The sequence below is a fragment of the Desmodus rotundus genome, chromosome 7 (genome assembly GCF_022682495.2).
Source record: "Desmodus rotundus isolate HL8 chromosome 7, HLdesRot8A.1, whole genome shotgun sequence".
NCBI classification, from domain to species: domain Eukaryota; kingdom Metazoa; phylum Chordata; class Mammalia; order Chiroptera; family Phyllostomidae; genus Desmodus; species Desmodus rotundus.
Window position 1 is genome coordinate 9,277,563 of NC_071393.1, and position 14,305 is coordinate 9,291,867.

The window sequence follows — 14,305 nt, forward strand, 5'->3', positions numbered from 1 at the left end:
GAGACTCAAGAGTATTTTCCCACGCCACTTGTGTGCCCTGATCCGGGCATATTTTTTAAAAAATATTTGTACACGTTTTAGGCCTGCAACAGTTCCCTGCATCAAAACGATTTGATTGGAAATGGGTAGCTCAATGGGAATTTTTTTTAATGCATCGTGCCTCCTTACATGTATATCGCTGAGAAAACAAACAAAATAAAATCCAAGGAGCAAAAGGGGGTGCTGGGAAGGAGGTGGAGAGAAGACGAGGGCTATATTTATAGGCAACCCCATTCTGCGAGCAAAAACCACCTTTTGACCACCTGCAGAATGCGCAAGATCACGTGGGTTCTCTGCAGCGCCTCAATGTCTTACCCAGCACACAAGCCCCCCTGGCATATAAACAAATCCACAAGCGGAGAAGAGAGAGAACTCACTCCTCGGAGAGGGAGAGAATGATCATAACTGCCGCAAGGATAATAATAAATAAAGAATAACAATTACTACTACTACTACCACCACCCAGCCAGGCGTAGACGACAGCAGCACAGTGGAGGGACATTCAGTGCAGCCTTTGCAAGAAGATAAATCACAGAAAACCACATCTGCCCCCCTTGCTACCCTCCCACCCCCACCCCGCAACAAACAGAATCAAAGGAAAGGGGATGGTGGGGAGAAAGGGGAGGGAAGGAAGGACTGCATCTTTTTTTTTGTCCCCCGAAAGCAACACCTACCTCCAGGGTCCGGATTTCTTTTTGCGTGAGGTCGTTGGAGGTAGCGCACTTGGTCCTAAGCCCTTCCAGGTTGGAGATACTCAGGTCTATCATGTTTTGGACCAGCTCGCACTGCTGTAAGGCTTTTTGCAAACTCAGAGGCTGCTGCTCCTCGCTTTTCGTCATGTTTTCCTCATCCATCGCTTGCTCTGCAAGCCCCCTTCCCCTCCTCCTCCTCAGAGAGAAAAAAGGGGGGCGAGGGGGCAGTAGAGGTAGTCTATCCCCTACGCCTCTCCAACCACTGCGACTTCTCAACAATGTCTCATGAAGAAGAAACCCAACATCTCACACAGGGCTGAGGGGGTGGGGGTGGGAGGAGGGGACGAGAGCCAAAATTTATTATTTTATTTTAGGGTATCGAGCCGACTCCATTAGAACGTCTCCTCGCTCTGAGTCTCTAGTCCCTGAAAAGGAGAGATGCCGCTTCTCAGAAGCAAACCAGGTGATGTGATGCTGTCTATATACACTTAGGGAGGAGGAGGAGAAAGAGAAGGGGGAGGAGAGAGGGCGGAGGAGGCAGAGGCGGAGATGAAGCAAAATAGCGCTCACTCTTTACACACCGGCTCCGTGAAGGGCAAAATTATATATTTTTGGCTGGCTGGCTTTTATGTCAAAAAAATCTGGTTTGCCCCCTCCCAGTTGCAGTGACACGGCATTGTCCGCCGTTTGGGGTGCTTTAGCGCGCCCTCAAGATGCTGTCGGCACTGCTCCCGCGGCTGCAGCGGCGACTGCGGCTGGCTGCTGTCTCCTCCTTGCGCTGCTGCTGCTGCTGCCGCCGCCGGGCTCCGGGGGTGACGGCTGCTGCATTCGCTCCTGCCTCGCTCCACACCGACATCTTGCCTGTCAATCAAAGGGCGGGGGGAGCGAGGGAGCGCAGGCGAGGGATGGAGAGCGAGCGAGGGACCTGCAGGGGAGCGGGTTGGTGGAGAGGCGCCGTGCGCGCATCCGCCCCAGCCAGCCCGGCCCCGGCGCGCCGGGGACCCGCCGGAGGAGGCGGAGGAGGAGCGCGCAGGCTCGCGCACCTGGCCGGGGAAGGGACGACTCCCTGGCGGGCAAGGGGAGCGGGCGGGGGCGGGAGTTCGAGGGTATGCGGAGCTCTCGTGGCAAAATGAAATTACTACCCGGCGGGCGTGCGGGCGGGCGAGCGAGCGAGCGAGCGGCGGGCGGGGCGCGGTGAAAGCGCGCGCTGCGGGCCGGGGCTGCTCCCGGGGGCGGTGAAGGTGGCAGGGAGCGTGCCAGAGCGCAGAAGCCAAGCGTGGGGGCGGGGAGAGGGATTTGGTACGGGGGTGGGGGTGGGGGGCCACTACTACAGCCCCGCTCTCGCGAGACGAGGCCAAAGTGAGGCTCAGCAGGTGCGCTCTGCCTGGAAGCAGGTGTGCGCCCAACTTTAAAACCCTAAGTGCGTGCTGGAGAAGCGTCAGCGTAAACCTGGGCATGTCCCCTCCGGCTTTCTGGCTGGTTGTGTGTGTGTGTGTGTGCGCGCGCGCGCGCCTGTCTTTTTGTTCGTTTGTCCTTTCTTGTCACTGAGAAAAAAAATAATAAAGCAAACCTGATGATCTTACATGAGCTGTTGGAAGTTGCCTCCCAGAATTGGTACTCTGGTAGGTGGCTTTCCATTTGCAGGGGCACGGGGATTTGCCTCAGCCTGACTGTTACCAAGCCCTGCGTGTCCTGCAGGATCGGATCCCAGCCTACCTAACTGCCCTTCGGTCGGCAAACTATGGCCCAAGACCTAAGAGTAGTTTTTACACTTTAAAGGGGTTTGGGGGGGGGCGGCGGATCAAAAGAATAGTTTGTGACATGAAAATTATAAGAGATTCTAATTTAAATGAAGTGTTGTTAGGATACCGCCCATTTGTTTATCGTGTTTACTTTTGCACTGTCTCAGAATTGAGTAGTCCTAACAGTGTTGTAACTAGTAATGCCTAAAATATTTACCTATTTGGACATTTACAGAAAAGTTAGACGACCCTGATTAAATGACCAAACATATTCTTGCCTCAGAGGTCCTTTGCATTCTATGTCTCCTCTGCCCAGACCACATTTTCCCCTAATCCTCCCCTGACTGGCTCCTTGTCACTCAGTGTCAACTCAAATGTCATCTCAGAGAGCTTCCATCTCCCTGACCATCGTAAACTAACAGGACTCCCAACACAGACCTCCCGAAGAACGTATTTGGGATAATTAGCGGAGCGCACCGATTTTTCCGTATGAACACAGCTCCATGCCAGGAACTGGGCGTGTGGGGGGCAGAGTGGACTCAGAGCACATGATGCGATCTATGTCTCTTAGAGGAAACCGCTTGAGACGTGGAGAGAATGACAGCCAGCGCCGCAAGCATTTTCAGACTGTAGGTCAGAGGGTTTTACAGCTCATGCGGAGCTGAAGCAGCATTTCAAAACCCCTCCGTTGACGAGAGGCTCTAGTGGGTTCTACGTGTTCTAAGTCTTTAGGACTATGAAGCTTATGGATTCCAATTCTCTGGCAAAATTCTCTTTTCATCTATTTTCCCCATGTTTTGCTTTGCTTTTCTTGAGCATAGTAATCAAAGTTCACTTAAAGCCCTGTCCAAGTCACCTGTGAGGTCTGTTTCTATTGACTGTTTCTCTCTTTGTTTTCGGTAATTTAGTCCAGTCTCTTGGCAGGCCTTGTAATTTTTGTGGAATGCCACACAATCTGTGCATTTAAAAAAAAGAGAGAGAGAGAGAGAGTCTCCAGGTGATAATATCTAATTCTAGAGGGGGCTCATCCTTTCCCTAGAATATTAGCCTCTTAAATCCCCAACTTCACCCTCCAACCCTATGAGGCTGCCAAAAGTGCTGTCGTTTCTCTGTCCCACAGAAGCAGGAAAAGTGACTACATGATGTCGCTGGCCTCAACACAGTTCCTCTCTCTGCAGGATCTGGGCCCTCTAGTCCTGGTTGCTTCACAGCTCTCTGAGTGCCTTTAAGTAGATAATGACGACAATGATGACAATGACAATGACTGGATCTGGCTTTTCCAGTTATTTTCAGACGAAGTGGGAATTTAAGCGATGACAGCGGCCCCCGGGTCAGAAGTCAGGGCTGTGAGCAGCACACAAATGCATTGGTTAACCACCCCCCATTTTTTTTGCAACTGATTGCTATAGTAGACATTTGTTACGCTTTGCTTCCATCCAGCCTCCTTTGAATACCCTTCCTCTGTTTGGAAAATAGCCTACATTATAAGGCTCACCTCTCCACTTTTCCAGAAACTTCCTTGCAACCAGGTTTCCTGTGATCTAGGCTCTGCCATTAAATACATCTCATGAGATTTCTACTGAAAAGTGAGGAATAAAGAGGAAGAGTCTATCTGGTAGCGAGGACAGCACCCAATGCATCTGCTTCCAGGTGTCCCTTCCTGTGTAAGCTCGGTGTCCCCGCTAAGAGGTCTGGCATGGCGTCCACAGGGGCAGCTCTGTGGTGTGGTTTGGGCATCCTTTCTGACTGCACAGTCCAAGCCAATCCTCTCCTCTCTTCTCTCCTAGACATTCTACAGGCTCTCTACCTACCTTCCTTAGTCTGTTCAAGCCACCACCACAAAACACCACAGGCCAGGCAGCATGAATAACAGTCATTCTTCTCAGGGTTACGAAGACTGGAAATCTGAGGTCAGCGTACCAGCATGGTCAGGTTCTGGGAAAAGCTCTTTCTGGATTGCACGTAGTACCTTATCTCTCTGTCCTCACACGGCAGATGTGGCTGACGTGGCTGACGTGGCTTCCTCTTCTTGTAAGGCCACAGCCCCGCTAGAGTAGGGCTTCAACATTTTGACTTCGTCTTTACCTCCAAAAGATTGTAAATAGACCCTGGGGTCTAGAACTTCAATGTACGAATTTGGGGGACACAATTCAGTCTGTAGTACTGACCTGATAAAACCCTCTGCTCTAACTACCTGGAGTGGACTGCGCCCTTTGCAACAAAGAACCCTGACTAATATTCCCAACAATAACTCCAAAATCACGGGATGCGACAACAAAAAGAAATGGAGCTTTTTGGCCTTTCTGCGGAAATGGGATGAGCTGGCCACACTGGGGAGCAGTTGACTGAATGTGAGAGGCAGCTGTCCCTTTCAGGTGGGACACAGGCTCCCCAGCTCATCAGGTCCCCACACAGACCCCCATTATTCATTATTTGGGTTTCCTGCCTGGCCCTGTCGGCTGCTGCATTTGCTGCCCCTGGTATAGCTGAAGGTGTTTTTGATCAATAAGAACCTCACCAATGTTAGGCTTGGAGAACTGGAGCTAGCCGATGAGAAATGTCATTGTATTTTATCCCAGAAACTGCATCCTACCTCCAAATGACACATGTCTCAGAGTGGCTTTATCAATAGGGAGAGAACATGATTGTTATCAGGCTACTGCAGAAGCTGAACTTGGTGATATCTCATTAGACCCCCTTGTTTTTCGTTTCAACTGTAAGAACATTCTCACATTCAGGCATTAGAAGTCCAGTCTAGTCCAATCAAAACTTCATTCCCACACTCAGTGTGATACCTTCTTCCCTGCACCTGGTCTGACCCACAGATGGCTCAGGAATTTGCAGTGGAGGCTAGAGCAAGTGCGTCTTTTCCTGCCTCCTCTCTAGCTCGCCTTGCTGAAGTACAGGAGCAAAGAGATGAGTGGCAAAGGGCCCTTTAACTGAGAACAGGTGAGGCCAGGTAGAGTTCTCTCTTGAGTGTCAAATGCCCCCTCGCACCCCGGTTCCATAACTGACACAACTTTGGAAACCTCCATGGGGACTCAATGCACATTCTGGGTGACCTTTTGCACACCACTTTTCCGTCCATTCCCCCGGAAGTACCCCACATTCGCTCTCTGAGTTCCCCTTGCCTGGCATGCTGCCCTCTTGGGTGAGTCTCTTCAGGGTGAATCAAGCCTAGAACACATGCTCTGGCCCATGGGCAACAAACAGAACGCGCTGCTGCCAGCGGCCCTCTCTGCTCACCCGCCATCGTGGGCAGCCCCAGGCTCCCTGCACTGGCAGTGAGTCACCAGAAACACATCCCCCGCCCTTGGCGTGTCCAGTCTCATGACTGATTCTTCTCTGAACTTTCCTCCCATGGCTTGGGGGTTGGAAGAGGAGAAGAACCCCTCCCTCCTACAAAAGCCTGTCAGAAAAACCTCCTCTGGGTAAAGTCTTGACCTTTTCTTATATATGCTGGAGGCTGATGGTTACGTATGGTCAAAGGACAAGTCTGGCCACTTTTTAACCAAAGAAGGAAATACTGTTATCCACTGTGCTCACCTTTGAGGCTTTAGCAGAAGTTCTGGGTCAACAGGAAGAGTCTCACTCCATGTCCTGTAATATCAGCAATGAGTTTTCTAACTTGCGTTGTGAATAGGGACCCAAATTTGGGGACCCAGTAGGGACTCAGATTAGGAGGTAGAGAGGCGGCCAGTACCCCTGGATGTGAACAAAACTAACATTGACTTCCTGAAGCACTCAACATACTGCTTTCCTGAAGCATTTCTTTTTTAATTTTTCCTCTTTTCTACTAATTCTATGGGGGGGAGGGGAATCTCTGAATACTAGTCCTCAGGATGCAACCAAATTTTCATAGTTGCGAGAAGATTTTTATTGTTCTGTTCTAACTCATCAACCCCCAAAATATAAATGGCTTTTTAAAAAATACCTTTGATGAGTACAGGGAGAATGTTCCTACCTTTAACCTTGTGTTTCTACCAGCATCAGAAAACTGATTTTTTTTTTTTTGTAGTTCTCCTTTTGGCCTTTTGCCTCTTTGTCTCTTAATTTTCCAGTGCGAGCAAAACAACCAGATCACTGCCTTGATGGCAAGATAATTTGAGCTCACAGTAATGGACAATTCAGTCCAGTGATTTATGCTGGCTTTACAAATTAAGCACTCAATGATGCGCTGTGAATTTGCAGACATAGCACCCTCAGGGTGGGAGAGGGTACGTGCTGTGGCACTCCCCAAGCGCTTAGAGACACACAGCGAAGGAGTGTCGTTGAGAATTGTGGTCAAGTGATGTCACCGACCAAGCTTGCTTACTTCTTACACCATCTTGTCTCTGAATTTCTGCACTCGCCCAAATGGTATCTTTGAGTGAATCAGGAAAAAAGGCATCTGCTCTTCAAAGGTCACCATTTGGGGGCAGAGCATAGTCTGGATCTCAGACTGGCCCCCTAATCTGGGCACCTGATGAAGGAAACAACCTGCATGGTGTCCTCGGCAGCAGCCCCGATGAAGTTCTCGATTCTTTTTTTTTTTATTGTGGTGACGTACGCATACCATAAAATGTAACCACTGGTGACATTTAGTGCATTCACAGTGTTGTGCAACCATCACCACTGTCTAGTTCCAGAAGGTTTTCTAACCCCGAAAAGAAAGTCCTGTGCACATTCAGCAGTCACTCTACATTCCCCGCCCCCTTCTCCCAGCCTCTGGTTACCACCAATCTGCTTTCTATCTCTATGGATTTACCTATTCTGGACATTCCACATAAGTAGAATTATACAATACTTGTTCCTTTAGGTACAGCTTATTTCATTTAACATAATGTTTTCGAGGTTCATCATCATTGCAGCACGTACGATGTCTTCATTCCTTTTTATGGCTGCATAACGTTCCCTTGTGTGAAGAGACCACCTATGTTTATACATTCCTCTGTTGGTGGACACTTGTTTTATTTCCACTGTTTAGCTACTGTGAGTAGTGCTGCTTTGAACATTCATGTTCGGGTTTCTGTTCGAACACACGTCTTCAGTTGTTTTGGGTTATATGTTCAGGAGTGGAGTTGCCAGGTCATATGGTAATTCTATGTTTAACTTTCTGAGAAACTGACACTCTTTCCCACAGCAGTTGCACCATTTTACATTCTCACGAGCAATGTGTGATCACTCCAACTTCTTCACATCCTCCCCTCCTGACCCTTCTTGCACTGATGTTACTTCATTAGTAAGAAAATACATAGAAAATGGTATACTAGGGAAGTGTGCATTTACACATACACTTCTTGAGTGCCTACAAGGTGCTGGGACCTGCTATATGCATGGGGTTGAAAAAACAATAAAGTGCAAGGGACAGAAACTCAACACAAACTAGTTTAGGCTGAAAGGTGACCCACATAACAGTGAGAGTTAGAGGGAGGACCCTCCCTCTGGCCTGGCACCACCTTTTCTCTCCCCATCCTTCAGATCTGCTCTCTTCGCCTTCTTTTTTTTGTGGCATTCCCCCAGGATGTGGCAAAAATGGTCACAGAGAGCTTAGCAACCCCACCAGAAAGAGAGTCCCTTTCTCCTTAGTCCCCCCTTAGTTCCAGCTAGTTCCAACACAAGTTGCGGGACTGATTGTGTGCTGACCTGATACAGGCCACCTATGTCTGAGCCAGTCTTATCGGCCAAGGCAATGGAATAGGTGGATGGGCCAGGCCTGAGTTGCCACCTTGGAAGTGACACCAACTCTACCCAAGATAGTTGGTATGAGATTAGGGGAGGTCCAGGCCCCCAAAGGAAGATGGGAATGCTATTATCAGGAGGAGAGGAGAGAGATATTGGGAAGACAAAAACAGGGCAACATTCCACATCCTTGAGGGCATCGTGGTCTAAAGGAGGAGACCCATGCAAACAACCCTGTACTTACAATGCGCTCTGGGAGGAAAGGAGAGAAGTCCTTTCCCCATGGGCCACAGAAAGGGCTGGGGCTCCAGGAAGCCTCTGTGGCAGAGGTGACTCTGAAGCTGAGACTAAGGAGGGAAGGAGAGCCTTGCAGGTGCACTAGAGGGACTGGCTTGTGCCACAGCACAGCCCTGGAATCAGTGAGGATTACGGACAATGGCAAAGGACGTATACTTGTCACAGTGAGTTTTAAAGTCACAGTCAAAATGCTCAGACCACTAGGCCTTCCTTTGAGAAGGCTCATGCTGCTGAACGGTACATGGTACTGTCAGACCCTCCTCTGCCGATTAGCTTACACAGCCTCTACAGGGTGACCAGACATCCCAAGTTAGCTGGGACTGAGGGGTTAGTGGGATGTGAGGCCTTCAATGCTAAAACCAGGTCAGTCCAAGGAAAACTGGGACAATTTGGTCACCCTATAGTTACATCCCCAATCCACGAGCACTTATACAGCGTGCTTAGAGTTAGGATAAGCACTACCGGAGCGTATGTTGTTTTATAAGAACGATCCCTGTGTTGAAACAAAACTTGCACACAAATGCTCACCACAGCACTGGTCCCAACAGCCGAAAGGTGGAAACAACCTGACTGTCCATCATCTAACAAGCAGATAAACAAACTGTGGCCTCTCGCTCCGATGGAACACTATTCAGCCATAGAAAGGAATGAAGCTACAACGTGAAAGAACTTGAAAGAAGCCAGACACAGACACCAGCTGATTCCATCCATTTGAAATGTCCCGAATGGGCAAACCCAGAGACAGATGCAGACCGGTGGCTGCCAGGAGCTAGGGGAGGGGAAGATGAGGAGTGGCCTCTTCATAGACATGGGAGTTCTGTTTGGGGGGATGAAAAAGTTCTAGAATTAGATAGAGGTGATGGTTGTACAACAACATGAATGCACTTAATGCCACCGAACTGTACACTTTAAAATGGCAAATTTTATGTTGTATATTTTACCATAAATTAAAGAAAAAGATAAAAAGGAATCCCTGCTTCCCCAAAGGTACATCAACTAATTGAATTGAAAGGCAGCCCACAAGACCAAATTTGACCAGCAGATGACTTTCATCGGGCTGCATGGAATTTTAAAATAATTTGAATTTGTGGCTAACATACCTAAAGTGGGATATTTCACATAAAAAATCCTGGTGACCAATTTCTTTGGAAAAGCCCAAACCCCGGCTCCAGCTGAGCTGCATTTGCAGAGGAAAGCAGGGTGACCGCTCCTTTGGGGATGAGGCTTTGTCCTCTCCAGTCCCCTTGGCCCCACCTCCCCTGGGAGCATCCCCTCATCTGCTCTACCTGCCTGGTCCCCGGCAGCACAAAAGTGTAGGATCCCTAATGAGTACACAACAATGAGAAGACCGGCAGATAGGAAAGCATGGAAATCAGGCAACCTATAGACTCACTTCCATATTCATTCCTTTGTAATGAGTTGTCAGTAGGCTACCATTTCTCTCAAAACACTGTATGACTTTCAAAAGTAAGTTTCCCCTTGAAGTACTGCTTTGTAACCTCAGCTGCACAAGGGAATCACCTGGGAAATTTTTTAAAATAGTCATACCTGGGTCCTTCACCGCAGAGATTCTGATTTAGTTGGTCTGGGCATTGGGTTTTTTAAAAAACTCTTTGAATAATTCTAACGTGTAGCCGAACTTGAGGGCTACTATAGTACAGCTTCCTTTTAGAGAATTGCTGTGTTTGGCTTCAGATGTCAGGGGTCAAACTGTATACAAGTTGAGAATCTTAGAGTTTTTACTAAAATGTCTGTTGTTTTTTGAGGTCAACCCTTATAAGCCCACAGTAACTTTAGCAGTCCAACACTCCTTTTGACAGGTACAAGAAACATATGAATAAATCATTTTTTGATTTTGGAGGAGGGTCCATTGCTTCATGATCAGAAACAGCATCTAAAGCACCTCACCAAATCTAAAAGTTAGCCCCACGATTGGTGAACTGGTGTGACGGGCCCCCGCGTAGGCTGTGCTGGAGCACGAGAAGCAACCTGGTAGAGAACGAGTGCTGTTTACCCGGTTGGAATCTCAATGGTTTGTCATGTAAGCATGTGCGCATTGTTCAAAGCAATCACCCCTCTCCAAAGTGAAGCTGTGACGCAGTTGCTGACATCCTGGCCGTGCATTTTCCGTGTGCTCCTGCTTGGGAGCTCTCTTCCACCAGAGCTCTTCAACAGTTCAAAACAAGCATCTGCTGGCAGGAAAAACAAACCTGTTCCCTAGTCTGGATGCATTCAAGGCGAGCCACCTACCCTGATGGAGACCTTTCCCCGCAGTCGGCTGTGCCGGGTCAGAGATAAGGCCCACACCTGCCTCCCAGCTCACACGTAGGCCATCTGTCTGGTCAGTGGAAGCAGAATGCACCTCCTCCTCTTCACAACCCCCACAGCTGTCTGCAGTTCACCCCGAGGCACTGTGTTGGCCCTGCTTCCAGCACCTCATCAGTGACTTGAGGGGGGAAAAGAAAAAAGAAAAATTCATGCAGTGGGTGAATTCAATTGTCCACCTCAATGCTAGATGAGCCTCAAATCATCCAAAATTTGGTTGCCTTCTGAAAGGCACAGGCCCTGTATTTATTCAGGTTCTTGTATGTACTTGATTCTGAAAAATGGAACTGAAGGCTCTTTGTAAGTCTCCTCTGTGATTTCAGACTTTCCTTTTCTTTGATGAAATGGGGGGAAATTAGAAATGCTGAGTGGGACAGGCCACAGGCTTTCCCCTGTCTTGTGCTTCTGTGCACAGAGTCAGATCAATCGGTTCAGTTTCCTTGATGAATTTAGAACACTTTGTTTCTGCCATCAGAAGTACAAATGTCGGCTTTTTAAAAAACAGACCTAGTCCATGGTTTCACTTCAGCTAGAAGGCTGGTTAGTCCTCAACCCCGGGACATTCAACCTAGTCATTGATCATTCAATTCAAATACCAATTAACTTCTGATTGTAAAAGAGTCTGATGTCCTAACAGAATGACAAGAACATGGAGCATTGGAGGGGGCAATGAACCTTCATTACCATAGAGAGAGCTGAAATCCGGGAGAGGCAGGTAGACCCCATGACCTTAAGGGAGTGATTTCACCTCTCCACGTCTGGGCTTCCTTACCTGTAAAACAAGGCTCTTAATACTACCTGCCTCCTAGGGTTGTACTGAGGATCAAGAGACCAAACACGTGCAACGTGCTTACAGTGCTGCCCAAAAACTACATGTAACCACCGCTGCCACTGGAAACAGAACCCACTACAGCAACCCAAAGTCAAAGGCATGACAGATTGACATACATGTAGTATTCGTACCAATCTGCTGTTGTTGTTTTTTTGTTAATCTGTACCAGGTTAAAACGGGAAGACCCATTTTGGCAAGTGCCACATGCTGTCCAGGTGCCCCTGAACCACCTGGGTTGCTCATCAAAATTGCAAAACCCCAGGTTCCACCAGGGCTGTGAGAGTGTCGGCTAGCTGCGTTGTAACAAGCATCGCCTGTGACCGCGGCGTGCCCTGAAGTCAGGAAAGCGGAGGAGTTAAGGATGAGTGACACCTGTGTAGCCCGGCTACCACTCTTTCAAATTCCGTAAAGCCACGTCTCCAAATTTCTTTCAAGTATGATCTTTACTCACAATTCTGACCAATTATTTTAGTCTATTACAGTGTACACTTATAATTTTCTGTAAAATGACTCACTGTTTTTACAAAAGTAAGTTTATCTTAAAAGGAAAATTTATTTCATTAGTGCCAATGAAAAGTAGACATCTTGCCATAATTAGATAACTATAAAGGTAAATATAATTTTTACAAATAATGTTATTTAATTCTACCTACACACTGTCACCCGCTGAAGCTCTGAATCTGCAGCAGAATCTTTGTTAAAACAAAATAATCGTCCCCAGCTGGTGGGGCTCAGTTGGTTGGCGTCTTCCCACAAAATGAAAGGTCACCGCCTGAGTTGCAGGTAGCGTGTGCGGAAGGCAACCGATTGATGTTCCTCTCCCTCTCTTTCTCCCCGCCTTCCCCTCTCTCTAAAGTCAAAAGTAAAAATGATTTTTTTTTTAATTAGCAAGTGTTGGAGAGGTGTTACCGACTTCCTAGCACCACATGGAGACTTTCTCCTTGATGAAGCGGGTGGAAGGGGAGGGTGCGGGGAACAACCCCCCAGCGGGTGATTCAGTGCCATTCAACAGGGTGTCTAAGCACCTGCTGAAGTCACTTCCTAGTGAGCAACCGGGCACACTTGTGCAGATATGCAGTAAAGTCTTCGTCTAAACGTTGACTGACTCCGAGTTTACAAAACACAACAAAAGCAACAACAACCCAAATGCCTCAGGATATTTGGGACACTGGTAGGCATGGCTCATGCCAACTCTGAGTCCCCAGGACCTCCCTCAGCTGTCACTCTCAAAGGGGAAAGGTGTCAGGCAGATTGGGATCGGGATCCACCTACCCACCCACTTCCTATGCTTTGTGACCTTGGGCAAGTCTCCAGAAGCCTTTCTTTCTACAATACAAAATGAGATGCTACTTGTTCAAGCCACGATGAAATAGAATGATGTATAAAAAGCCTTAACAGAGGATGACGGATGGCTGATGTTCAGTAAATGGTCACTTTTGAAAATTACCAAGACTTCGTATTTTCAACCACTTTTGGTAGAACTCTTTGTAAAACACTATTCTATGTCCTAAATGCAGTCTAACTATTTGGTGACTCAGGGCTATTGTTTTCAATGTCTCTGCAGACATTTCACTGGCGTTGCACGCATTTCAAACAACTTCCCATGTTCACCATCCTCTTTGGTCATTTCACATATGTGGTGGGCTGACAACCATCCACCTATAGAGAACTGACTAAATCATGGCAAAAGGACATGGGTAGCCAATAAACATGCAAAGAGATGCTCCGACAGTAATCAGAAAAATACAAATTTACACAACAAGATACTTTTTGTCCACCAGTGTAGCAAATATTGAAAGGGGCAGTATTATTTAAGGTTGGGGATAATAAGGCCAGTAAACACTTTCATACACTCACGGTGGGACAGTGAATTGGTATGACCCTTCCGGAGGGCATACCCTTTGACCCAGCAGTTCCATTTCTAAAAAAGCTGTGCAACAGAATCTCTTCCACGTGGGTACATGATTGTATGTGCAAAAACCACAAGTGTTGCTAAGGACGTGGAGAAGTTAGAATCCTTGTGCATTGCTGGTGGGAATGTAAAACGGTGCAGCTGCTGCGGAAAACAGTATGATGGCTCCTCACATAATTAAACACAGAATTACCACATCAGCAATTCCACCTTGGGGCATATAAGAATTGAATAGCCCAAAAGAATTGAAAGCAAGGACTTGAACTGATACCTGTGCATGAACATTCATAGCAGCACTATTCATAATAGCCCAGAGGTAGAGACAACCCCAGTGTCCATCTGTGGATGAGCAGGTGAACAAAATGTGGTAGATGCATATGGTGGAATATTACTTGGTCATGAAAAGGTGAACTACTGATTCGTGCTACAACGTGGCTGATCCTTGAAAACATCCTGCTGAGTTTACTTAACTTAGACACACACACGATGCCACTCACAGCAGATACCTGGCATGGTCAGATTCACAGAGGCAAAAAGTAGAGTTGTGGTTTTGGGGAGCTGGGGGGACAGTAGAGACTTGGTGTTTCATGGGCACAGAGGTTCGGTTTGGGGAAGATGAGAGCTTCTGGGGATGGGTGGTGGTGGCAGTTACACAGCAACGCTAATGTGCTTAATGCCACTGGGCCATGCGCTTACAAATGGTTAAAATGGTAAAGTTTATGTTCAGTGTATTTTACCACATTTAAAGAAAAAGAATGCCATGCTAAGCCAGAAAGTGTCCATTTTCTTCTCATTTCATGTCCAA

At 47.7% G+C, this 14,305-nt stretch overlaps 1 protein-coding gene across 3 annotated transcripts in view; it reads right to left on the minus strand.

The window, feature by feature from the left end:
• KSR2 (kinase suppressor of ras 2) overlaps positions 1-1,914 on the minus strand; it is a 274,031-nt gene extending 272,117 nt beyond the window's left edge. For all 3 annotated transcript variants that reach the window (XM_045200496.3, XM_045200494.3, XM_045200495.3), the window contains exon 1: positions 714-1,914. In XM_045200496.3, coding sequence (XP_045056431.1) covers positions 714-893 — 180 coding nt within the window. In that variant the 5' untranslated portion in view covers positions 894-1,914. The remainder of the gene's footprint in view (positions 1-713) is intronic.
• Between the last annotated feature and the right edge of the window lie 12,391 nt (positions 1,915-14,305).